The sequence below is a fragment of the Scyliorhinus torazame genome, chromosome 2 (assembly GCF_047496885.1).
Source record: "Scyliorhinus torazame isolate Kashiwa2021f chromosome 2, sScyTor2.1, whole genome shotgun sequence".
NCBI classification, from domain to species: Eukaryota; Metazoa; Chordata; class Chondrichthyes; order Carcharhiniformes; family Scyliorhinidae; genus Scyliorhinus; species Scyliorhinus torazame.
Genome location: NC_092708.1, coordinates 360,640,805 through 360,668,502, shown reverse-complemented (window position 1 = coordinate 360,668,502; position 27,698 = coordinate 360,640,805). Strand labels below are relative to the sequence as shown.

At 43.7% G+C, this 27,698-nt stretch overlaps 1 protein-coding gene and 1 long non-coding RNA gene across 3 annotated transcripts in view; one reads left to right on the top strand and one right to left on the bottom strand.

Annotated features, from left to right (window-relative positions):
- The window catches only part of LOC140407914 (uncharacterized), a 94,420-nt gene extending 88,488 nt beyond the window's left edge, over nt 1-5,932 (top strand). For both annotated transcript variants that reach the window (XR_011939887.1, XR_011939886.1), the window contains exon 3: nt 5,273-5,932. This is a non-coding gene — a long non-coding RNA (uncharacterized lncRNA). The remainder of the gene's footprint in view (nt 1-5,272) is intronic.
- A 6,244-nt stretch (nt 5,933-12,176) lies between these two features.
- golga5 (golgin A5) overlaps nt 12,177-27,698 on the bottom strand; it is a 33,663-nt gene continuing 18,141 nt past the window's right edge. The window contains exons 7-13 of the mRNA XM_072492402.1: nt 26,699-26,869; nt 24,356-24,484; nt 22,971-23,069; nt 20,122-20,344; nt 18,794-18,899; nt 18,587-18,650; nt 12,177-12,559 (exon numbers count right to left, since the gene is read on the bottom strand). Of these exons, the coding sequence (XP_072348503.1) occupies nt 12,473-12,559; nt 18,587-18,650; nt 18,794-18,899; nt 20,122-20,344; nt 22,971-23,069; nt 24,356-24,484; nt 26,699-26,869 (879 nt within the window). The 3' untranslated portion in view covers nt 12,177-12,472. The remainder of the gene's footprint in view (nt 12,560-18,586; nt 18,651-18,793; nt 18,900-20,121; nt 20,345-22,970; nt 23,070-24,355; nt 24,485-26,698; nt 26,870-27,698) is intronic.

Here is a 27,698-nt window from a genome sequence, read left to right as displayed (position 1 = left end):
TGACGACAGCATGGGTTGCCATCCCCGATCTGGACACCCATGAGTTGATAGTAGGGGGGGATTAAAACATAGTGTTGGAACCGAAGGTGGACAGGTCCCAGCCGCGCTCGCTGACCCAGTCGGGATGGGTGAAGGTGTTGGCTGGATTCATGAGGGAGATGAGGGGGCGGGCCCGTGGAGGCTTTTACACCCAAGGGATCGGGAGTATTCGTTTTTCTCCCCAATGCATAAGTTGTATTTGAGGATTGGCTTATTTGTGGTGGGAAATGCACTGTTGGCTGGAGCTAAGAGGTTGGAGTATTCAGCAATTGTGATCTTGGATCACATTCTGCATTGGATGGATGCGGTTTTGGAGAAGGCGGCAGTCCAGAGGCCGAGTGGAGAATGGATTTGGGGTTCCTAGCAGATCGGAGCTTCTGTGACAAGATAGGGAGGTGATTGTGGTTTAATTGGATGGGGGAGGTCTCACGGTCAGTGGACTTGGAGGCTCTGAAGGTTGTGATGAGGGGGAGATGATCTTGTTTAAGGCTAAGGTGGATAGGGTGGAACACCGACAGAGAGAAGAGATTTTGGAGGTGGATGGGATATACGTGGGGGACCCGGTCCCAGGTGTCCTGGCCAAGAAGAAGGAGTTGCTGCCGAGGTTTCACCTATTGTCCACAGGGAAAGTGGTGCATCAGCTGAGAAGGGCGAGGGGAGTTATCTATGAGTAAGGGGAGAAGACAGGACGTATGTTGGCAGGTCAGCTCCAGAGGGAAACCGTGGCAAGGGAGATAGTTTTGGTACGGGATAGGACGGGTGAGTTGGTGGTGACGCCCGAATAATAAGGCGTTTGAGGAGTTCTATAGGGATTTGTGTAGGTAGGAGCCACCGGAGGAGGAGCGGGAGATGAGGGAGTTTCTAGGTGGGCAGGAGTGTGCGAGGTTGGGGGAGGCGGAGACAGCAGGGTTGGGGGAAACGGTGGGGGAGGAGGAGGTGAAGGTGACGATTGGGAGGATGCAGGCAGGGAAGGAGGCGAGGCCCGATGGAATTCCGGTCGAATGTTATAAACGATTTAAAGATTTAGGGGTGTCTTGCCGCAAACAATGGGGCAGGCTTCGATCTCACTGTTGCTAAAGAAGGACAAGGATCCGGTGGAGTGTGTGTTGTAGAGGCTTATATCTCTTCTGAATGTAGATGCAAAGGTGCTCGCATTAAGGTTGGAAGGGGTCCCCCAAAGGTGATTGGGGAGGACAAGACGGGGTTTGTAAAGGGAAGACAGTTGTCCTTGAATGTGAGGAGGCTGTAGAATGTGATGCTTTCTCCGGCAGTGGGGAGGGGGACGGAGGTGGTGGTGGCGCTGGATGCGGAGAAGGTGTTCGATCGGGTGGAGTGCAGTTATTTGATGGCGGTACTGGAGAAATTTGGGAAGTTTGTGACATGGGTGCAGCTGATCTATAAGCGTCCGCACAAATTGTATGAACTCAGGGCATTTTGCATTACATCAGGGTACGAGGCAGGGATACCCCATGTTCCCCCTTCTGTTTTGAATTGCAAGCACCCTTAGCTATTGCGCTGAGGAGCACGGGGTTGTGGAAGGGGATAGTGAGGGGGGGGGGGGTGGATGGAACACGGGGTGTCCTTATACGCAGATGATTTGTTGCTGTATATTTCGGAGGGCGAGTATAATGGGGTTGCTCCAGAGATTTGAGACGTTTTCAGGGTACAAATTGAATTTCGGGAAAAGTGGGTATTTTGTGGTCTCTGCTCCGGGAGTGGGAGCGGGGGTGGGGAGGCTGCCATTTTTCCTGGCGGAGTCTCATTTTAAATATTTGGGGATGCAGGTGGCCCGGGATTGGGCAGAACTTCGGAAGTTTAACTTGACTTGCGTGGCGGGGAGGCTGAAGGCTGACTTGCTGAGGTGGGACAATCTCCCTATGTTGTTGGTGGGCCGGGTGCAGGCAGTAAAGATGAACGTTTTGCTGCGATTCCTGTTCTTGTTTCAGTGCCGGTGTTTTTGCCCGAGGCATTTTTAAGGCGGTGGATTGGCTGATCTCCTCAGTTTGTTTGGGAAAGGAAGGTGGCTAGGATGAAGAAGGTGATACTGCAGAGGGATCTGCAGGCAGGGGCGGGGGGGGGGGGGGGGGGGGGGGCGGGTTAGGCCTCCCAAATTTGTTGTATTACTATTGCGCAGCAAATGCAGAGAAGATGCGGGGCTGGAGCAGGGATGAGGATGGAGGTGGGCACTTGCAGGGGGTCGGAGTTATGGGCACTGGCAACGGTGCCGCTCCCGATGGCCCAAGATAAGTACACGGTGATTCAGGTGGTGGTGGCCACGGTGAAGATCTGGAGGCAGTTTTGATAGCATTTTAGGTTGGGAGGTGAGTTGTGGGGATACCGATTAGGAGCAATCATGGGTTCGAGCCAGGGAGGATGGATGAAAGGTTGCGTGGATGGAAGAGAGGGGGATTAAGGAAATGAAAGATTTGTTTCTAGAAGGGCAATTTGCGAGCTTGGAGGAGTTGGGTGAGAAGTTTGGGCTAGGGCAGGTGAAAGCAGGTATATGCAGGTGTGAGAAAGGTCTTTCCGACCTTCCCAATTGTGTCCAACTCCTCGTTGTTGGAGGTGGTGCTGTCAGCAGGGAGTTGAAGAGGGGGCGTTCGCTGCAATTTATCATAGATTTTATCATAGGATTTACAGTGCAGAAGGAGGCCATTCGGCCCATCGAGTCTGCACCGGCTCTTGTAAAGAGCACCCTGCCCAAGATCAACACCTCCACCCTATCCCCATAACCAAGTCCAACACGAAGGGCAATTTTGGACACTAAGGGCAATTTGTCATGGCCAATCACCTAACCTGCACATCTTTGGACTGTGGGAGGAAACCGGAGCACCCGGAGGAAACCCACGCACACACGGGGAGGATGTGCAGACTCCGCACAGACAGAGACCCAAGCCGGAATCGAACCTGGGACCCTGAAGCTGTGAAGCAAATGTGCTATCCACAATTCTACCGTCGTTCGCTGCAATTTATGGGAGGATCTTGAAGGAGGAACGGGTGTCCATGGAGCGGGTTAAGGCAAGGTAGGAGGAGGAGTTGGGGGTGGTGCTGGAGGAGGGTTTGTGGTGCGAGGTGTTTGCAGAGGTTAAATTCCACAAACACGTGTGAGAGGCTGTGGCTGATACAGCTGAGGGTATTGTACTGGGTGCATGTCACAAAGTCTATGATGAGCCGGCTGTTCGAGGCGGTGGGGATGACTGTGAGCAATGTGGGAGGGGGCTTGCACTTCATTCAATTTGATCTAATCTATTCACTGCTCCCAATGGTGTCTCATCGACATTGGGGAGTCTAAACGCAGACTGGGTGACCGCTTTGCAGGACAGCTCAATCCATAAGCATGACACCAGTGTTCCTGTTGCTTGCCATTTAAACTTAGTGTTGGGTGGGGTTACTGGATTATGGGGATGGGGTGCCGGTGTTGACCTTGGGTAGGGTGCTCTTTCCAAGAGCCGGTGCAGACTCGATGGGCCGAATGGCTTCCTTCTGCACTGTAAATTCTATGATAATCTATGATAAAACTCACCATCTTTCTCTCATGTCCGTCCTTGGCCTGCTGCAAAGCTCCAGTGCAGCCCAATGCAAGCTGGATGTACAGCACTTCATCTTCTGATTAGGCACATTACTATCTTCTGGACTCAACAACTTTAGACTGTGAACTTTCTCCCCAATCTCTACCCTATTTCTGTTTCTTATTTTCTTTGTTTGTTCCATTGCAAACCACACCCTCTTCCAGCGGGCCATCTGTCACTTTCGCTGAGCACTGGCCTTTATTCTATTAACACATGCCACTATCAGCACCTTCTTTAGTCCTTAATGTTATCATTACCACTCCCTTTGGCTTTTGCCCATGACTTCTTTGTCAATCTCTCTGTATCCCTGACCTTCTATTCTGCTCCACCTGCTTCATCCCACTCTCCAACCATATAATCCATCACATCGCTAATCCTCTTCAGCTCTGAACAAGAGTCATAAGGACTCAAAACGTTAACTCTCTTGCCACAGTATCTGCCAGACCTGCTGAGTTTATCCAGCATTTTCTGTTTTTATTACTGGTTGGGAACATTGCTCGAGGTTGGATCATGTGGCACTTTGACCACAAGACAGCTGCCCATGACACCAGATCATGTGATGGTAGATCACATGAAATAAGATCACATGACCTATGCATGAGCTATTAGATTTTTTTGAGTCCCCAGTCTCCTTTTTTTCCAGAACTCCTATTTCCCAGTCTCTCTCTACCTCCAACCCTTCAGCCTCCTGTGATTTTATGCAAAATATTTAATATATCTTTGCCATACTTTGATCTGACAACAGATTCTCTCCCAACCCTCATTAACACTACTTTCTTTAATTATTCTTTCACTTTAATATGCTTATAAAACCCATACAATTTCATTTTCTATTATCTGCCAGATATTTTCATATTCCCTTTTAATCTCTTTATTCATCTTCATCCTACATCTTCAATATTCATCAATCGTACTCACGTTCTGCGACAATACAAATGAGCCAATGCAAAACCAGGTTTAGTGACAGCAGAAGCAGTGGCATAGTGGTGTTGTCGTTGGGCTAGTAATCTAGAGAGCCAGAGTCGCGTTCTGGGGACCCGGGTTCGAATCCCGCCATGGTAGATAGGGAAATTTGAATTCACTAAAATATCTGGAATTAAAAGTCTAAAAGGTGACAATGAAACCATTGTCGATTGTTGTTAAAAACCCATCTAGTTCACTAATGTCCTTTAGGGAAGGAAATCTGTCGCCCTCATCTGGTGGTCTGGTTATGTGTGACTCCAGATCTATAGGAGCAATATGGTTGACTTGCCCTCAGGGATGGGATGGGCATTTGATGGGATGGGATGGGCAATAAATGCTGGCCAGCGATGCCCACATCCCATGAACGAATAATACAACAACAAAAAATCAGTGCAGGATGTGTAACAGAAATCACTTCTGAATTAGAATCAATCTCACAGGCTGGAATGCAAGATAAGAACAATTAGTCTTTTTTGCTTCCTAAGATTTCCTTTATAAATATCTGTAAGTGTGCAGCAAATTTCTTCAGCCCCCTAGACCCTGATGCCATCAAAAATCCCATGGTTTTAAGCAAACTTTCCTGCATAAAGATACCCTTAGCAAGGAAATAAATAACTTGTATACAATTAACCTGCTTATATCATTACAAATGCAAGACTTTTTAAGATGATTATCTTTTAAACTGTCTCTTTTAATTTAAGGTAAAACAGGATGTCCCAGAATGGGTGATGGTGAAATCATGCTGAACTCTGCCCGGAGAAAGGTCCATTTGATTTTGTCGTCAAGGGGACAGAGGTGCAGGTCGAAACTCGTGCCAGTTTTCACACCTTGACAAAAAAAAAGGGGGCTGCTGGCCTTGATGGACACAGACTCTCAGACTCGGAGAAACCTGGAGAGGTAAACTGAAAACAGCTGCTGTGGCGCTAAGCAGAGGAAGTGACCGTTTTTTGTTGACCACTAAGAATAATGCCGGTGAGAACAGATTCTATGTTTGAAGAGACAGAACATGGAGTTGTTTAAAGACCCAGGAACTGCCAATGGGTACCTTATTGCTGAAAGTCAGTTTGGTAATACTCAGAAATTGAGCGAACAAACTTGAATGTAAAGAACATTGGAAGACTCAATATGGTGCGGCAGGGAGAAGAGAACCTGTTGAAAATCTGCAAGAGTTTTGGATCTTATCAATATCTCGACTGATCTGCTGAGAGTGTGGCGTAACCTACAAACAAGGGTTTTTTGGTTGTGTTAATTAGTTAATGGGGAAAGTACCTTTTCCGTGGTTGAATGTATTAGTGCCAATTAAATAGTGTTTGGTCAATGTTGATTTTAGTTTGTTGAAGTAAACGTCTTAAAAAGTCAAATCTTCTCATGCATTTCCTTTCATCTCTTTTTAAGATATCAGTCTCTATGGTCATCGCTTCATTGTTGAGCTATGGAGCTGAAACCCTGCCTCAGTATTTGAAATGTCTAGTTTTAATAGAGGATGTTGAGCAGCTCCACCTCATGCAAAATAAATAAAACAGGAGTGCTGACCAGTGGTTTCTCTATCACCAAGTTCTATGCCACAGCCATTGTTTTAACTTAAGAATGCAAGCTGGGATTTATTTTCTTCAGATACCAATCTGATTTTTCTAATAGTCAGGGACTCTGAAGCCAACTGAAGTGTCTACTGCTGCACCAGCTCAGCAAGCGACAGGGACTGACACCTGGACCTCGCTGGTTATATGGTTGAGTGCTTGTACTGGATAAAACACAGACGCAGTGGCCTATCTGAAGGATTTCAACATACACAACCACAAAACTGAGAGATTTTGATGGACTTTCAGCCAGCACCAACCATAGACACAGAAATCGACAATAATCTATATTTTATTTCTGCTCCTCTCCTAGTTAAACATCCGAAAGTGCTTCACAGCAGTGTTATGACAGAATTTGCCACGGGAGATAGTCGTGCAAATGTCGAAAGTCTTGGCCAAGGACTTTAAGAGGCCAAGAGTCATAGAGGTTTAGAAGGAAATCCGGGAGCTTCGGGCTAAGGCACAGCAGAAGACTTAATGCAGGTTACATAGATACATAGAAGATAGGAGGAAGAGGCCTTTTGGTCCTTTGAGCCTGCTCCGCCATTCATCACGATCATGGCTGATCATCCAATTTAATAGCCTAATCCTGCTTTCTCCTGATCGCCTTTGATCCCATTCTCCCCAAGTGCTGTATCCAGCCACCTCTTGAATATAATCAAAGTTTTAGTATCAACTACCTCCTGTGGTAATGAATTCCACAGGCTCACCACTCTTTGGGTGAAGAAATGTCTCCTTATCTCTGTCCGAAATGGTTTACCATGAATCCTCAGACTGACCCCCCTGGTACTGGACACACCCATCATTGGTGACATCTTCCCGCATCTACCCTGTCTAGTCCTGTTAGAATTTTAGAGTCTCAATGAGATCCCCGCTCATTCTTCTGAACTCCAGCAAGAACAATCCCAGCATAGTCAATCTCTCCTCATGTGACAGTCCCACCATTCCTGGAATCAGTCTGGTAAACCTTCACTGCTCTCCCTCAAGAGCAAGAACATCCTAAAGGTTAGGCACAGGCAACCAAGTTTTAGATTATCTCAAATGCCACACCAGCCTGGTAGATAAAGAAACTAAACTACCGGAGGCTATTTTTGGGGTGGGGCTTGGGTGCAAAATAACGGCTCTAAATATCTGTTTTATCTCATCACTTATGCTTGCTACCACCCCCCACCCCCACCCCATTTACAACCAAGACACTGATACAGAAAGTTAACGGAAATAAAAATGAGGAGAGATGTATAATGGCAGTTTAATCAGTACCACCTTATACTATCAACCAAAGCCAAAATTACACCATGTGTAATTAGTACAGTCATTTTCACAATCTCAGACATGCACATGTTCTTTAAAATACTTAATACCCATTTTACCTTAAGCCTTTGAAGTTTAAAGTTGTTTTTTTGGCATATTGGCAGGCACATGGATGTTAAATCCAAACCTGACATTTTAACTGAATATACAGCATCTCATGGAATAAGTGACAAATGAATATGACTTAAGAATTTATGCAAGCAGTGATTCGAACATTTTGATTTAAACCATGCCTGACTAGTGACTGCTTCAAATGAAGCATGTTTCCAGATTCCCCGCAACCCCTTTGCATGTTGCCTGGTTAATGTCACGATGTAAAATGGCTAACTCCCGATTAGAATGGCCAAACCCCGATTTAAAATGGCGAACGGAAGAGGCTGATGGGAAAATCAGCCAACAGGACTCAAACAGACAGCTGCAGGTAAAACAGCGTATTCGCCTCTGGGGAAGCCAGACCAAATCGATACCTGCAGCTATCAACACAACAACACACCAGCCATCTGCATAGTAAGTAGCAATCCCGGGAACAATATGCTACAAATTAGTAACACAAAGCCAACCCAGACTTTTCGGCGCCAGCAGGAGCTTACACAAAGAGGTGAATGACCACCCCTCGATCAAGGAATCGCTCCAGCATTGGAGAATATTGAACCAAGTGCAATCACTTGGAACCAGGTACAAGGTCCGCCCCGAGAGGCGGGAAGCCCCTGGGGACTATAATAGGGGCCAAGTTCAAATCGATCCTTCTTCCCTTTGTCTTCTCCCGGCACCCTTGGAGACCCTTCTGCTGACCTTCTACAACAGCCGAAACGCAAGTCATACTCCAACGCTCGCTATGATAGGCACTCCTATCGACCTGTACCAGCTTTGAATCCCGCAGGCTCAGAACCCATACGAAAGGCCATTCATTTCCCTGACCTGGTGGGCAATTTCCAAAGTTAAGTATTGGCCTGTTAGTTGTAGGAAGTAGCTTAGAAGTAGAATGACTGTATAAGTATTGATTGCTGTATATAATAAATGTGCGTTGATTTAACTCTTACTAAGCGGTGTGTTGGATTACTGATCATTACTCGGACTTGAACCACGTGGCGGTATCAGAAAGATACCTGGCGACTCAAGAGCAAAAGTGACAGAACAAGAGCAATTAAACTAAGGCTAAAACGAGCAACATTGAATGGAAATGTACACGACTCCGTTGGCCTTGGCAAGCTAGACTTGCCTGCAGGGATTATTGTAATAAGAGTGACTCAAGCCATTTGCCTTCTAAATTGCTTTGATGCAGTTGCTGTGAAATAAGCACCCCAAGTTTGAACTATTGATTGGCAAGATTCTTCAATGTCCTGTTGTGATCATGCTGCTAATAGACAAAACAAAAGGGTCAACATGTTACACCTGAGGCCGAGATATACAACAAAACAAAGATGGTCTGTGCCGGTTTACCCGAATGAGGCAATAGCTGCGATATCATTAGCCTCAGCATGAAGATAGCAGAAGGAGAATGCAGTCTGGTTTGACCTTGCTGACGACTTTTATTGAAGAGGACATTCAATTCTCAGCCAATCAGAACAAGCTGCAATGTGCTGCCAAAGTGTTGGTTGACAGTAAGTTGTTGTTTGCGCAACAATGGAGGGGGAAGATAGCTTGCAGAATTGCTCCAAAGCATGGTAGCACAGCGGTTAGCACTGCTGCCTCATAGCACCAGGGACCAGGGTTCAACTCTCACCTTGGGTGACGGTGTCGATTTTACACATTCTCCCTGTGTCTGCAAGGGTTTCCTCCTACAATCCAAAGTTGTGAAGTACAATTTTTTTTCCAATTAAGGGGCAATTTAGCGTGGCTAATTCACCAACCCTGCACATCTTTTTTGGTTGTGGGGGTGAGACCCATGCAGACACGGGGAGAATGTGCAAACTCCACACGGTCAGTGACCCGGGGCCGGGATCGCACCTGGGTCCTCAGCGCCGTGAGGCAGCAGTGCTACCCACTGCACCGCCATGCTACCCCTAGGTGGTTTGACCATTCTAAATTGTCCCTTAATGTCGAACGGTTTGGGGTTATGGGGGTTAGTGTCGAACGGTTAGGGGTTACAGGGCTAGTGCGGGGGAGTGGGTAGAGTTAGAGTGCTCTTTCAGACGGTCGGTGTAGATTCGATAGGCCCAATGGCCTCCTTCTGGTATTTTGGGAGAAAATACAAATTATAAGTTTTCAAAATTAAAAGATTTTGTTCAAAATAGGATAGACAAATCAGAGGCCATGGTGATAAATGGAAGAAAGCTCAAATTAAAACCTTAGGGTAGATCTGTAACTTCATCTGATTGTGAATTAGTGTATGGAGGTCAGTGTGGAGATCTACACAAGGAGCACTGCACTGTAAGAGAGACCCAGAAAAAGTTTCCACTCAACTCTTTGACTTGTGGAATAAACCATCACCTAATTATCACCTACGGTTATAATAACCAACAGGGAAACTAACAGGCAGATAGGTATTTGAATAAGAAACCCTAAAATATTTTACAAACAGCTAAGGTTTGCTAGGGAAACGACACTTTAAAGACACAAAAATAAAATTTCAAATTGAGGCAAAGGTCATGGAAAAGTCTTAAATAAATGTTAGTCTTCACAAAAGCAGCAAATGATGTAAAGATTACACTAAATGAGCAGAGTGAAGTTAAGGTCATAATAAAGAGACAATATATTAAAAGAACCAATATTACTGAAAGCTGGTATGTCACCAGGGCCAGATGAAATGCATCCTAGGATACCGAAAGAAGCAAAGGTAGAAATTGCCGAGGTAATGGTCACCATCTGTCAATCCCCATTGGCGGTGAGAGGTGTTGAAAGACTGGACAGTTGCTAACGTTATACCATTATTGAAGAGAGGAATAAACCAAGAACTTCCAGGACAGTCACTCTGGTAGGGAAGCTACTGGAAACCATTTGTCAGAGACAAAATAAACTTTTAATTTGGGAAGTCTTTAATTTGGTTAATCAAAAACAGCCTTGATTTGCCATGACTGACAAACACGATTGAATTATTTGGTGGGGTTAATCAAGATACTGCGTTAATGTTGAATATGTGGATTTACAGAAGTCATGCGACAAATTGGAAGGCAGGCTTACTAAGATAGAATCCCATGGAAATAAGGGGAAATGGCAGTATGGATACAAAATGGACTAAGTGACCGAAAGCAAAAGATGGTGGTAGTTGGATGTTGTCAACTGGGAGGGGGTCTGTAGTGATGCTCCCCATTGGCAATTTTAGATGCACCATTCATTCCAACTGGACTCAGTGAAGAGAGTTGCATATACATTTTGTAGATGATCTACATTGCCAAGTTTCATGTCACGATAAGGAAAGTTATTGGCCGGGATTCTGCGCCGGCGGGATTCTCCATTTTGCTGCCACTCGGGGGCTGCTCCACAATGGAAAACCCCATTGACTGGCCGGCGTAACGGAGAATCCCGCTGGCCGGTCGGGGTAGAGAATCCCAGCCATAGACTTTAGAATGACAGGGAAAGCATTGCAAAGTGAGAAGCTTTGCAGATGGAATTCAATGCAGAGAACAGTGAAATGATGCACTGTGATAGGTATAATACAAAGTGACAATACACACTTTTAAAAAGGTGTCCAGTACGCTAATCCATGAAGGAGGCACGACTATTGACGAGATGGCTAAAATTTGGGCAACTTGTTCGTGTACTCTATTTATGAAGCTAAGGGATCATACTAATCTCTTGATTACTATAAATTTATAATTACTGGTTAGGCCTCCACAGAAGTATTTTGGACAATTCTGCATACCATTTTTAAGAAAAATAGTTCCGTGAGGTTTTGAGAGTGAAAATAGGGAAAAGGTATTCCCTCTGGCAAATGGGTCAATAACTAGAGATCATGGATTCAAAATAACTGGCAAAAGTCTAGAGGGGAGATGAGCAGAAGCTTTTTCCAAAGGGCTCTCAGGATAGGAAATGCTCTACCTGAAAATGTGATGGAAGGTGATTCCACAAATAATTTTAAAATGGGAGTTGGATAGTGCTCGAGGAATTTACAGGGTTACAGAGATGGAAAAGAACAAGGGAAACAAACTAAGCACGATCGCTCTTAAAGAGCCAGTACAGGCAGGCATGGCATGGTATCAGTGGTTAGCAGTTACTTCACAGCTCCAGGGTCCCAGGTTCGATTCCCAGTTTGGGACACAGTCAGTCCGGAGTCTGCACATTCTCCCATCGTTGGCGTGAGTTTCCACCGGGTGCTCCGGTTTCCTCCCACAGTTCATATTGAGGAAAAAAGGTAAAGAAGAGGTTTACCAGCATACAACCGTAGTCCAAAGAAGTGGTTAGGTGGATTGGCCCTGATAAATTGCCCTTAAGTGCCCAAAAGGTTAGGTAGGGTTACTGGGCATAAGTAGGGTGCTCTTTCTAAGGTTAGGTGGGGTTACTGGGTTACGGGAATAGGGTGGAGGTGTGGGCTTAAGTAGGGTGCCCTTTCCAAGGGCCGGTTCAGACTTGATGGGCTGAATGACCTCCTTCTGCACTGTAAATTCTATGACACACTGAACTGCCAACTCCTTTGCTGCTTATTATTATGATTTATAAACACTGAAAAATGTTCAGGTTGGATCATGGTTTAGCATGTGGAAGGCAGGGAGCTGCACAACTATTTCTCATTCCTGTGCATTCCGTTATTATAGTACCAAATATAGTGCCATACAGAGTCAACATTTTTGGAATGAGTTTATTAAAAGATATTGCACAACTCAAGTCATATCTGTCCACCAATATAACTACATATCTGCATTTGTATGTACAGACTCGAAGAGAGGGGAGGTGGGAAAGTGCCACGATAAAATGCAGAAAATAATTAAATTTTTTAAACTCTTTCTTATTCTCATGATCATAGTCAACATAAGCAAGTTTTACAGTATATACAGACTTGTCGGTATGTAGTCATATGCTACATAAATATATTTAACGGTCTGGATCCAGCTTTGATGGACTGCGGGCTGTTTCTTTTCATTGGCCGCCTGGTCGGGAGAAATCATGGTGTACCTCGGGTGTGTACGTCAGAAGCACTATCATTACCCAGAGGTGTAGCAGCACCTGTAGCACAAAATATTTGTGGTAAACATGCATGCAATTTCTAAGAACACACACACTGGACATCAAGTTTCTTCTTGTGATGCGGAGTAGGGCATTTGCCTGCTTTTCAAAGGTACACTGATTGCCAGCAATAAGGAAACACACTCAACAGAAAAAACTTACCATGAAAAGGGGTGACTAAGAGCGGCATCTCGAAGTATTCAAAATATTAATTGGATAGATAATGGTGGATGAGAACTACTGTTTCAAGCTAAGCCACAACAGTAAAAAATTGAGACGCAGGTTGTAAACAATGAAAGGCAAATTTAGGAGTCGCATCAAAAGATGCTAAAAATGTAGAATGGGATTCTGGCTAGAATGAGGACAAAAATCTGTTCACAATAATGAATGCTGTGACTGGATGGAGGGGCTGGAGGATCTTTCATATTATCACTTAACTGCTAACATTACACTGAAATCAGCAGTGTTGTGCCTGCATCTGTAAAGCAGCTCTAAGGTTTTGCTTCGGGCATAATTTGATTTCAAAATCGCTCAAGTTTTGATAAGTGTCTTTAAAACCCCCCTGCCCCAATTTAAGCTCAAATTAATTTGGATATTGCTGAATGTAAAATGTCATGACAGTGGAAATCAAGGTGTTTTAGAACAACATTTAAAACATTAGCAAGAATTTCATCCTACATTTAAAGGTAGTGCAGCTTTAGTAATACTGCTGAAAACGGATTTACCACAAAATGAGCATTTCAACTCAAGTGTTGAGACCACTACTTTAAATGACTGCAGAACCATCTGTTATATTGGTGCACAATGATGCGACTCCTAAATTTGCGACGCCACAAACGCGAACCGTGATCAGGTGGAGAATTGGGTGTCTGACCAAATAGAGGTCCACGCCCGGCACTGATTCAAGCGATATGCTCTCATTTCTTTCTTATATGTTCCAGCTATGAACCCGCATGAGTGGTTAATTTAACTTTTAACATATTAATCTGGAGGTGCTTTTATATTACAGTGGCCTCACTAGGCTTCCTAAGGGTAGGGGTATCGCGTTGGCGGCTGTAAGCTAAATGAAGAACTACTTGGGTTCACCAAAAGCAGCCGCCCTGAAAACCTGCCATGATGGGGGTTCTGCAGAGCAGCTTTTTCAGTATTACTGTACACAAACCATGCAGGAAAACCTTAGCACCAATAGTTCAATGTAAACACATGTGTAATTCCATAGAGCTGCTTTTATATATCTGAATTTTGATACTAAACATGAACACATTGCCAAGGTAAGTGCCACAAAAGGACTATCAAGGACTATCAGGGCCATACTGGACCTGGCGTTGGGGAATGAGCCCTGCCAGGTGGTTGAAGTTTCAGTCGGGGATTACTTTGGGAATAGTGATCACAATTCCGTAAGTTTTAGAATACTCATGGACAAAGACGAGAGTGGTCCTAAAGGAAGAGTGCTAAATTGGGGGAAGGCCAACTATACCAAAATTCGGCAGGAGCGGGGGAATGTGGATTGGGAGCAGCTGTTTGAAGGTAAATCCACATTTGATATGTGGGAGTCTTTTAAGGAAAGGTTGATTAGAGTGCAGGACAGATATATCCCTGTGAAAATGAGGGATAGAAATGGCAAGATTAGGGAACCTGGATGACAGGTGAAATTGTGAGACTAGCTAAGAGGAAAAAGGAAGCATACATAAGGTCTAGGTGACTGAAGAGAGACAAAGCTTTGGAAGAATATCGGGAACGTAGGACCAATCTGAAATGAGGAATCAAGAGGGCTAAAAGGGGTCATGAAATATCTTTAGCAAACAGGGTTAAGGAAAATCCCAAAGCCTTTTATTCATATATAAGGAGCAAGAGGGTAACTAGAGAAAGGGTCGGCCCACTCAAGGACAAAGGAGGAAGGTTATGCGTGGAGTCAGAGAAAATGGGTGAGATTCTTAACGAGTACTTTGCATCGGTATTCACCGAGGAGAGGGACATGACGGATGCTGAGGTTAGGGATAGATGTTTGATTACTCTAGGTCAAGTCGGCATAAGGAGGGAGGATGTGTTGGGTATTCTAAAAGGCATTAAGGTGGACAAGTCCCCAGATCCGGATGGGATCTATCCCAGGTTACTGAGGGAAGTGAGAGAGGAAATAGCTGGGGCCTTAACAGATATCTTTGCAGCATCCTTGAACACGGGTGAGGTACCGGAGGACTTGAGAATTGCTAATGTTGTCCCCTTGTTTAAGAAGGGTAGCAGGGATAGTCCAGGTAATTATAGACCGGTGAGCCTGACGTCAGTGGTAGGGAAGTTGCTGGAGAAGATACTGAGGGATAGGATCTATTGCCATTTGGAAGAAAATGGGCTTATCAATGATGGTTTTGTGCAGGGAAGGTCATGTCTTACCAACTTAATAGAATTCTTTGAGGAAGTGACAAAGTTGATTGATGAGGGAAGGGCTGTAGATGTCATATACATGGACTTCAGTAAGGCATTTCATAAGGTTCCCCATGGTAGGCTGATGGAGAAAGTGAAGTCTCATGGGGTCCAGGGTGTACTAGCTAGATGGATAAAGAACTGGCTGGGCAACAGGAGACAGAGAGTAGTAGTGGAAGGGAGTTTCTCAAAATGGTGAACTGTGACCAGTGGTGTTCCACAGGGATTCGTGCTGGGACCACGGTTGTTTGTGATATACATAAATGATCTGGAGGAAGGTATAGGTGGTCTGATTAGCAAGTTTGCAGATGACACTTAAATTGGTGGAGTAGCAGATAGTGAAGGGGACTGTCAGAGAATACAGCAGAATATAGATAGATTGGAGAGTTGGGTGGAGAAATGGCAGATGGAGTTCAATCCGGGCAAATGCGAGGTGATGCATTTTGGAAGATCTAATTCAAGAGCAAAGCATATGGTAAATGAAAAAGCCCTGGGGGAAATTGATGTACAGAGAGATCTGGGAGTTCAGGTCCATTGTACTCTGAAGGTGGTTGCGCAGGTCGATAGAGTGGTCAAGAAGGCATACAGCATGCTTTCCTTCATCGGAAGGGGTATTGAGTACAAGAGTTGGCAGGTCATGTTACAATTGTATAAGACTTTGGTTCGGCCACATTTTGAATACTGCATACAGTTCTGGTCGCCACATTATCAAAAGGATGTGGATGCTTTGGAGAAGGTGCAGAGGAGGTTCACCAGGATGTTGCCTGGTATGGAGTGCGCTATGAAGAGAGGTCGAGTAGATTAGGATTATTTTCATTAGAAAGACAGAGGTTGAGGGAGGACCTCATTGAGGTCTACAAAATCATGAGAGGTATAGACAGGGTGGATAGCAAGAAGCTTTTTTCCCCCAGAGTGGGGGGCTCAATTACTACAGGCCACGAGTTCAAGGAGAGAGGGGAAAAGTTTAAGGGAGATATGCGTGGAAAGTTCTTTACGCAGAGGGTGGTGGGTGCCTGGAATGCATTGCCGGCGGAGGTGGTAGAGGCGGGCACAATAGCTTCATTTAAGAGGTATCTAGACAGATACATGAATAGGCAGGGAGCAGAAGGATACAGATCCTTAGAAAATAGGTGACAGTTTTAGATAGAGGATCTGGATCGGCACTGGCTTGGAGGGCCGAAGGGCCTGTTCCTGTGCTGTAATTTTTCTTTGTTCTTGTTGCATGAAAGATGGTCAAGCACAAAGCAACGAAAGACAATCACAATCGGCAAACAATTTCATGCTTTGATCGGAATGAAGCCAAACTCTCTAAATTATGCAAGCAAACACAAGTGCATCTGTCAAGTCAAAACTTCAGATTTGTGAGAATTAAATACTTCTGTTAGTCAGGTTTAATTATATTTAATACACTTCAGGCATCAGTACCAACAACTGAGGAAATGGTTTTGCTGGCACTGCTATTTAACCACCTTCCTTGCTGTAAACAAAATCCATATACATAGCAGTAAAAGGCACTAGATACTTTAACACAGCAGGTAATAGCTGCAAAATTTGATCTGAAAAACTGTGATAATAATGAGTCAGATCATTAATAATCTAGAGACAGTAGCAAAAGCACATAGGTGAAACAACTGAGCCTTTCATTCTTAAAAGTGTTGTCTGCGTTGCGTTGGAAGACAGTGAGCAAAGAGAAGCCACTTCTCCAAAAGAGGAACAACAGAAAAGGATATGTCAACATGTGGAGTTCACAGAAACACAGAAAATGACAGTGCAGAAAAGGCCCTTCAGCCCATCGAGTCGGCACCGCCGCATGAAAGGCACCTGATCTGCCAATCCTAATCCCATTTGCCAGCGCTTGGCCCATAGCCTCGAATGTTAAGACATGCCAAGTGCTCATCCAGATACTTTATAAAGGAGGTGAGGCAACCCGCCTCTACCATCCTCCCAGGCAGTACGTTCCAGACCGTCACCACCCTCTGGGTAAAAATGTACTTCCTCAAATCCCCCCTGAACCTCTCGCCCCTCACCTTGAACTTGTGTCCCCTCGTAACCGACCCTTCAACTACAGGGAACAGCTGTTCCCTATCCACCTTGTCCATGCCCCTTAATCTTGTCCACCTTGATCAGGTCACCCCTTAGTCTTCTCTGCTCCAGTGAAAACAACCCAAACCTATCCAACCTCTCTTATTAACTTAAATATTCCATCCCAGGCAACATCCTGGTGATACGCCTCTGCCCCCGCTCCAGTGCAATCACATCTTTCCTATAATGTGGCGACCAGAACTGCACACAGTACTCCACCAATATTCTATATAACTCCAGCATGACTTCCTTGCTTTTGTAATCTATGACATGTATGATAAAGGCAAGTGTACCATATGCCTTTTTCACCACCCGAAGGAGCAGTACAGGCAGAAAGCTGAAAGTATGGCTAAACCTGCAACTGTCACATGAAGATCTCATTTCCACAACTACAAACCTTAGTCACAGCGAAATCCGTTGACAAGTTTTATTTCTTTACTCTCCTTGAACTCCAAGGCAAAGACAAGTCAGAAGAGTAAGCAGCTTACTTTGTACAGATTGTCTTTCCCTCCCCTCTCAATTAAGATTTAAAATGTTGAGTTTTGATTTTTTGTAATTATCAGGTGAGTATCATTAGGTACTTTAAAAAACAAAACATATTTAGTCATTAAATTCATAGTGGGAAGAACATGAAGCCCCAAAACCCAATGGAACAATGCTGTTTGATTCAACCAGCTTTTCAGTTTTCATTCCCAGTCAGAACTATTTAAAATTGGAAAATTTAGGAACGGTCTTGTACTGACTTTAAAAAAAATGTGTTGGGCACTTCTACATTACAATCCATGACTAACTTTACTTTTGCAAGTAAGCGGAGATATCGCTACAGAGTATTACATCTCTTGCCAGTGTTCTTCGACAGAGTAAAATATTTGAACGGGGACAAATAAGGTCAAACTACCTCAAATGCCCCACATCAGAATAAAAAGTGAATTATGAAAATACATTACAGAGATGTAGACTTTATCTTTATATGGTGTGCCTTTGTGCATCCTTTTCTTCCATCAGCCTGCATTTTGTAATGAGAACAGTTCACTGTGCTTCTCACAGCTGTATTAGTCTATGCAAATGGGCTGATATAATGTTAAGCAATATTTATATGGTCACTCAAACGGACTGCAGATATGTAAAGATCATTCTACTGACCACTCATATGCCATTGGGATGTGTGCGCGCATGCGTGTGCACATGGGTGGGTGTGGTTTGCGGGGGGGGGGTAACAATGTGTTTCATAAAGGATGGCTAGTTTCACATTGAGATTAAGTGACAGCAGCAGCATGCATTGGAGCTGGCGAAGCAGCTAGAAATGCAGGACTAAACTCAGCGCAGTCACAGAAGCTTGAAAAGCTGCAGTTGGCCTACGGTCCACCTAATGTACCCCTAGAAGAGATCATTGAAAGCCACAGCACCACCCCGCTGAACTGGTTCTGATGGCGGCTTTAAAATTAAACTAACATCTGAAGGCTGAGACATACCATCAGGCCAGAATAGGTCAGGCATACATTGTAACTAGTAAAAGAAGAAACTCACCATATAAATAATTACAAATACCCTTGCAATTGGGTACCGTCTCAGAAAGATTCCTAACCGGATGCTGTAAAAGACAGGATCATTATTTCCACTGCCATCACCATAAAAATAGAATCAGAACATTAAAACATTTGCATGAAAAAATTAAAGATAGTCACAATTACATTCTGTAAAAGGTCGAAGAGGGATTTGGCAGTAGAAATTTACCTGAACCGGTCTATTGTATTTGCTGCTTTGCGGACTTTCCCGTACATTCCTGCTGTAGCACTGTCAATTTCACTGAAAAGAACTGGAACATTCCTCATGCGAGCACCTAATTCAAGTACAATACATTCGTTAAGTATTTAATCAGTTCACAGGCGCATGATTTTTTTTTTTCTAACGCAAATATAAATGAAAACATTGGCCCAAATTTTGTGCCGATGACAAAGTGATGGCTCTTGCTGCCAAGCCCATAAAGATCCAGCAAGCATGGATTTCACCTTTTCCAATGTTTCATTCTGGATTAGCTACAGGAGATTTCTAACATTCAGCAGCAGAGATGCTAGCAAGCAGGCTTAGAAGGTTACACTGAAGCTTCGTCAGAGAAAACAAGCAGTAAGTAAATAACATCGATTGTCTTTCATTTCTTTAAAATGATTTTACATAAACCAAAATAAAGATTGCGACATACACATGGGATTAAGGAAGAGGAAATATCAAGCTTTAAAAAAGGTGTTTCTAAATTCTATGGAATTATCATAATGGAGAAATTTGTTATTCCACCAAGATAAATTTAAGATTTTCAGGGCTAGAGAGATTGATCATCAGTAATTATAACTTGCAACAAGTTACCCCAACAAGGTGTAAACTTTTCAAGCTTCTCTCGCAAGATAAAACAGCACAAAAAGTGAAAGTTCACAGCAATTCAAGTGATTTCTATTTCCAGCAGACCTTATGGAACAGTCAAATGACAGCAACCTAACTATGCAGGTGCCGACGGCAGAAGTTGCTGTCAATATACCAGCAATTTTGGCGATCATTAATGGTTTTACTATCATTACAACTGTAAAATCTGGGCCTTTAGCCAGAGCGTCTCTCTTAGGCAGGGTAAGATTACTGATTTATGGTGCAGTGGGGGAGCATTTGTCACGCCACTCAAATAGCAATCAAGCAACATAGACACCTCATTACACACTGGTACCATGTCCTAATCATCTTGGTGATGCATAATGGAACTTGAGCATTTCAGTTAATGGAAAACATTAAAAGATTAGATTTATTCAAATTAGGCCATTACATTTATTCACAATTACTATTGAAAACTCACAAAACAAACACGATTGCAGGGAAGCAATTTTCCACCAGAGAGGTAATAAAATATATAACTGGGCGAATTTCACTGAAATTTTTATTAAAAAGCACCACATATATGAATAAAGACCATTCTAATCAAAGGCTCAATCTTAAGTTAGTGCAGTCCATTTTCCAGCCTCAAAGTTCTAAACCAACAACTTTCCAAAGTAAGCTCGTCACGGAAAGTGATAGCTGCCTACCTTCATTGTTTTCTAATAAAGATACATTTATAACAGGACCGTTAACACTGCTTCCTTGTACACTCTTAAGCTGCTGTTCGAGACGTTCCAGTTGGAAGACAAGTGAGTTCTTCTCTGTACTGAGGGCTTCCAGCATGGTTTGTTTCTGGATCAAGGTCTCGGTGAGTTGGTGAAGTCGGTTTTCCAGTTCAGTGTGGCTGCTACTCATAACTTTGTTCGTCAACTGAAGGTTATGGTTGGGGTGGGGGGGGGGGTTAGAGAGAGTGGGTAGACAAAACTTCAGTCAGCAACCACAGAAGTTTAAACACCTCTTTTACACCAATCCAAAATTAGTCACAGTGCCCTGCTGTTCCCTACATAAGGTCAAGTCCAAGTGCCATGATAGGCATCTCTCTATTAGAGAAAGACAAGTGGTTAGCTAGCTTGAAGAGGCACTACTCCAAACTAGACAAGGGGAAAATTAACAATGCGGGCCTCCATGAACAACCATAGCTGACACATGGACTGAACCCACATACTAGCCACCTGAACTAACTTATTTTTAGTTTCTCCCCATAGCCATGCTGCATTTTTTGGTTTCAAATATTTATCTGCTTTGCCATGAATTAAAATGCCTCTACTAAGCTCTGCTTAACAAAGCACAACAATTAAACAGAGTTGAAAATGCACTTGTCCCAGGAGAGAGGCAATACTCCTTCTCGCAACTGTACAAGGTGCACTCCAGAATTGACTTTTTTGTAGTGAGCCAAGCGGTGTTGGTGGGGGCGGAGTTTGTGGGAATTGTGAAATCTGACCATGCGCCACACTGGTTGAAGGTTATACTTAGCTTGAGGCAGGAGCGGAGGCCGGGATGGAGGTTAGACTCGGGGCATCTAGCAGTCAAGGAGTTCTGTGAGGAGGTGTGGTTGGTGATCAGTGACTGTGTGGAGTTGAGTCAGAATGGGGAGGTATCGGCGGCCACATTTTGGGAGGCACTGAAGGTGGTGGTTTTGTGGGGGGGGTTATCTTGTTCAAGGCGCACAGAATAGAAGGAGGGAGGAGTATGGATGGTTGATGGACGAGATAGTCGAGGTGGACAAGATAGTCAAGGGCACCCATCAAGGAGGAGTTGGCGGAGAGAAACAACTTACAGGGGCAGTTCAATAGGTTGATGATAGGGAAGGCAGTGGGGCAGCTATGGAGGGTGAGGGGGATTCAGTAGGAATATGGAGAGACAGCGAGCTGTATACTAGCCCATCATCTACGGAGGCAGGTTGCGTCTAGGGAAATTTTGAGTACATGGACAGGGAAGGGGCACGTAGTATGGGAGCTGGGGAAGATTAATGAGGCGCTCAGGGAGTACTATGGGAAGTCATATAGGGTCGACCCTGGTGGTGAGGAAGGGGACATGGGGCGGTTTTTGGACAAGCTGGAATTCGCAAGGCTCGATGAGGAAAGGGGGCAGGCACAGGAGGTGTCGTTAGGGGTGAGAGGTGATGGATAGCATAAAAGGGTTGAAGTCGAGATAGTTTGCACAAACTGTGAACTGTGAGGTGTGGAGAATATTCTTTGATTTATTTATGTTTTTCTACCTTTGAATATGTTTGGAATAAAAAACATGAAAAAAAATATCGTGCCATTATTCTGTACTTAAAATCCACAAAATATTTTCGACAAAGGTTGTGCCTTTTCTTCCTGAATAGAAAATGTCACTCAATTTTATTGAAGCAGCTACAACCACTTCACAGTGAGGTTGTGTGGTAATCTACATGGCTGTGGTCTTGACTTTCAAATGGAAAGCCATCATGATTCATATTGGTAGGAAGAACATGGAAAAACAATATAAAATAAGAGCCACAACTCTGAAGAGTGTGCAGGAGCAGAGGGACCTGGGTGCATAATGTGCATAAGTTACTAGAGGTGGCAGGACAGGTGGTGAGGGAGGTTTTAATAGAGAATACAGTACCCAAGCCTTCATTAATAGGGACATAAGAGTACAAGAGCAAGGAGGTTATGCTAAACTCGTATAGGACATTAGCTACACTTCAGCTGGAATACGGTGTAAAAGTTCTGGGCGACACACTTTCGGAAGGATGTGAATGCATTGGAGAGGGTGCAAAAGAGGTTTACAAAAATAGTTCCAGAGATAAGAAACTTTAATTATGAAGATAGATTGGAGAAATTGGGACTATTTTTGTTGAAGAGGTGGTCGTCAAGAGGAGATTTGATAGAGGTGTTCAAAATCATAAGGGGGCTTGACTGAGTAGATAGTGAGAAATTGTTCCTGTTTGTAAAAGGATCATGAAAAAGGGCACAGATTTAGTGACTTGCAAAAGAAGCAATGCAATGTGAGAAAAAACTTTTTCACACAGCGAGTGATCTGGGTTTGGAAAGCACTGCCTGGAAGTGTGGTGGACAAAGGATTAACTGGGGCATTCAAGAGGGCATCAGATAATTATTTGAATAGAAACAATGCGCAATGTTACAGGGGAAAGGGAGGAGAATGGCAATAAGTAATAATACTCAACCGGAGTGCAGGTGCAGACACAATGGGCCAAATGGCCTCCTGAGGCACCTTAAGAATTCCATGATTCTGTGATCAGGGCAGCAGGAAATACTGCCCACACTTTTACTGCATGTGTATACCCCCGAGTCAAAAGGACGCCGTAGTCTCCAGACTTGGATCGTCTTGACCCAAACTTCATTTTCTCTCAGCATCCCACCTAGAACAATAGTAGCTTTTGAATCATTATTCTCTTCCATTTTCATCTTATAACTCTTGGGCCTCAGGTTCATGCATTCGCATTTTGAACTTCCTCAGCTATCAACATGGTATGACTTGGCTACTCAAAGGATGTTTGAAGTAATACCTGGTTCCTGAGTTTCTGGATTTCGTCTTCTCGGTCCTTGATTCTAGTCTGCAGTGTGTTCTTCATCCTGTGTAGCTCCTCTTCTGTATACTGAAACTCCTGTAAATTCAACGCAGAGTGATAAATGTAAATAGAAGCATGATAAAAATACATAGAAGCTTCAGTAGCTGAATTATTACTCCAAGACATCATAGTACGAAATCTCGTTATATGAATACTTTCTAAACAAACACCTGAATGTCCATACACATGAATACTACAGTTGACCTATTCTATATGGTTTACTGGGCAAATCCCATCAGATTGATACAGCTCCTGAGCCTATTGTTGTAAAATATTTTCATATTCAAGCAATGCTATGTCTGAACACAAGTCGTATTTCAAGAAAAGCTCTTTCCTCTAAGTATTGGCTCCCCAAAAACTACCTCAAATCCAGACAATTTACAAATCTGTCTTGAAATTTTACATTTTAACTAGCCCAGCGATTGAAAGCTGCACTCCTGGGAGTAGGCAGTCGTATGTGGCCACATCTGCATGCTTAGAATTTTTAAACTTACAAATGGCTTAAAGTTTAGTAAAAAGTTAGAATTTAAAAATATAGTTTACTTCATAATACCAGTGTCTGCTAATGAAAAACTGACTGAACTGCCTTTCAGTCAATGCTGTACAGCCATGTCATGTTAAATTAGAAAGACAAATTACTTTTCTTCACTGATGTAAATGTTTTGAATACCAAACTGCAGCTTAACGAATATATTCTATAACATTTTTCCATCTTACTTTTGCATCAACACATTTATATTTATATTTCACTTGTTTGAGGAGGGTTTTTTCACCACCACAATTCCTTTTTATTTTATTTTTAAAATTTAGAGAACGCAATTCTTTTTTTCTAATTAAGGGGCAATTTAACACGGCCAATTCACCTACCCTGCACATCTTTGGGTTGTGGGAGTGAGACCCACGCAGACACGGGGAGAATGTGCAAACTCCACACGGACAGTGACCCTGGACAGGATCGAACACGGACCATCGGCGCCGTGAGGAGGCAGTGTTAACCACTGCACCACCTTGCTGCCCGGCTACAATTCCAACAACCATAATACAGCGCACCTTTTGCACAATAGAAACTAAGCCAAAATAACAGAGGACAACATCAATGTTAGGATCATAGCAGTTTTCTGGGTCATAATCCTGGAATTCTCTCCCTTAACAGCGCTGTTGGTTGTTCCTACGACACTGGGACTGTAGTGGTTCAAGAAAGCAGCTGACCACCACTTTCTGAAGGGCAATTAATGCTGGTTTAGTCAGCAATGCCCAAATCCCATGGAAAAAAATAGAAAAGTTTTAATGAAGTTCAGGAACAATAAAGATTTGTGCTTTGCCTGTTTCTGCCGCTCCAGTTCAGCCTCTAGTTCCTTTTTGGCTCCTGTAAGTGTGTTGATTTGTTCCTGTAGTTCTCGGATTTGTTCCCTGGATGACTCGGCCTCACCCAATTGCTGTGTCTCTGCATCCTGTCATGAATGTCAGGTACATAAGTTGAATCAAGTCAGCAGAATTTCATTTTTAAAATAAATGAGATAGTTCTTCAGCCTGAAATAAATTGCATATGTCTTACAAGTAGAAACTAGTACAATTACTAAATTTTAAGGTCATATCATTGTGAAGCCAAAGCTTCAATTTTCACTTATTCCTATTTGTTAAATCTTTGGGTACTCCCCAAGATGATGCACTGAAAATGAGACTTACATTGAAGCCAGAGTCAGCAATAAATCTATCTGATTTTTGTTATCAAAGGTTTTGAGCATTTGACCGTTATCCCCCTCATTGGTAAAGTGGTGCTTATTCTTTCTTTGTAAAGTGTCTCCTCTTTTCACCAACCGAAGATTTGGTTGTCCCATGATAATTGTAGCAATCGATTGATGTTATACTGCTAATAATTTCTACATTGCAGTACAATTCGAAATTTAATTTTATTGTATACTTGATTCAAGGTATTTGGTAGCATTGTATACACCAAATGGATGACAAATATTGCTTTGTAGAATTGCATTTTGACATACAACTGTGTAGCACCACCTGGTGGCAAAGGCCAAGTATATCATGATTAGGCTGATGGCATAAATTATTGTTCTGTTTGTGAGATTTATAAAGTCTTCGACCTGGAATATACAATTGCTAAAAAAATACAGGGAGCCATAATGCCAGCTAACCTGTATCTGGTGTCCACAAAATTTTCACTTGATATTAAAACAATCCCTGAAAACCTATCTACTCATTCACTGGAAAAGGTGAGCTTTCAACTTTCACCCAATAGTTCAGCACGCCTGCTCTAGGTCACAGCGTAAAAGTTTCAGATGTGACTTTTCTGAAGTTCGCTGATGAACTGCTGAATGCAACCATCGGTTGGCTTCTTTACTTACAAATAATTCTCACCAGGTGGGTATCATCGGAAAAGCTAGCACTTGTTGCTCCTCTCTAGTTGAGCCGATTAAGCTGCTGGTGGACCTTCCCATTAATCACTATTAAGTGTTCAATATAACTGAGAGGCTCACTAGACAACGTCATCGGGCAGATAACATCAACTCAGTTGCTTTGGGACTGGAGTCACATTATTAGCTAGAGCAGGTTAAGAATGGCACGCTTCCTTCTCTCAAGAGAATTATTTTCTGGATCAGTCAGTAGGGTGGTTGGTCCTGTTGTCTGATTTTCATATTCCAACACCTTCCTATCTATTTTGGTCAGGAGTGAATTTTTAAAAAAATATTTATATTTTTATGCTCCTCCTTTTTCACATTTTCTCCCGAATTTACACCCACCAACAATAAACAATAATCAGCAACAGATATGTCAATCCCCATAACAATAACAACGATCCCATCCTCCCACCAACCCCCAAACATCAGCCCGCATGTTTACATAAACAAATGACAAAAAAGAATCAGGGATTACCCATAGTCATCCTTAATATACACAGCGGGGCCTCCCCCGCAACGCTCACACACATCTTCTACTCCTTCAAAAAATCGGCTCATCCTCGCCCTCATGAGGTGCGCTCAATATACCACCTTCAGCTGTATCAGCCCCAACCTCGCACACGAGGTGGAGGCATTCACTCGCACCAGACCCCCTCCTCTATAACCTCTCCCAGCTCTTCCTCCCACTTTGCTTTGTTCCTTTCCAGTGGTGCCTTATCCTCTTCCAGAATAGCTCTGTACACCGCTGACACTGCCCCCTTCTCCAGTCCCCTTGTCGTCAACACCTCCTCCAGCAATGTGGAGGCCGGTTCCTCCGGGAAGCTCTCTATCTCCTTCCTGGCAAAATCCCGAACCTGCATGTATCTAAACACTTCTCCCTGCTCCAGCCCATACTTTGCTGGTCAGGAGTGAATTTAATGCTTTCCTGAAACTTGGGCAAATGAGAATCAGCCGTGATCATATTGAATGGCGGAGCAGATTTAGAGGTCTGAATGGCCTACACCTGCTCCTAGTTTCTATGTAATGGGTGTCCAAATTACCATTCAGGTTTTCCTGTTGAAGCCACCTGTTTCCTCAGAACAGAGCCCCATGGGCGACTAATCTCCACACAATTGTGCCCTCCCAAACACAACTCCCCCACAACCTGCGTCCTTGTCGGTGGTCTGGACAGCTTCCTTTTTGCTAGCTTGGGCAATCATTGAACGTTTCTTGAGAGAATTTTACAGCCATTGAAAGTAGGCAACTGATTACCTGCAGCTCTGCTCTCAGCTGTTGGATGTGACCCAGCAGTTTTTGGACTTCTTCACGTTGCATGTCACGCTCATGCCGCAGTTCCTCCAGTTCCATGGTGGTGACAGCATGACTTTCTAAACCTTCAATTCCAGAACCCTCTTTCAGGCTGTTAATCAGTTTCTCTTTGGACTGAGGAAAAGATGTGCATTAATACTTCATAATAACAAGTTGTTTTAGACGATAGGAAATATGAACAGCAGTAGGCCATTCAGCCCTCCTAGCCTACTCCACCATTTTATAAGATTGTGTCTGATCTAACACTCATTAAATCCATTTTCCTGCATTCTCTCTGTAACTCTTAATTCATCTACTGATTAAAAACCTACCCATCTCAGCCTTGAAAATGTTCAAGGACTCGGCCTTCACAGCTGATTGGAGTGGAGATTCCAAAGATTCACCATAGAGAGTCAGTCTTAAATGAGCACCACCCCGCACCCACTTTATTCTGCAATGATACCCCTGGTCCTCCCATCAGTGGAAAAATCCTCCAATCATTTACCCTGTCTAACCTTCCAAGAATCTTATACGTTTTGATCATAGCACCTCTCATTCTTTGAACTCCCAAGGAATATAGACCCAAGCTGGCTAATCATTCCTCACCTGACAGATTATTTTGGAATCATAACGAAGAAAAACATGCATTGCATATCATTTTTAAAAAATTTAAAGTACCCAATCCACCCCCCCCCCCCCCCCCCCGCCACACACGCAATTAAGGGACCATTTAGCGTGACCAATCCACCTAGCCTGCACATCTGTGGGTCATGAGGGTGAGACATATGCGAACACAGGGAGAATGTGCAAACTTCACACAGTGAACCGGAGCCGGGATCGAATCTGGGTCCTCGGCGCCGTGAGGCAGCAGTGCTAGCCATTGTGGCACCGTGCCGCCCCTCATTGCATATCAGTTAAATAAGGTCAAATCACCAGCACCTCCTAAATCCACAACAAAACACAT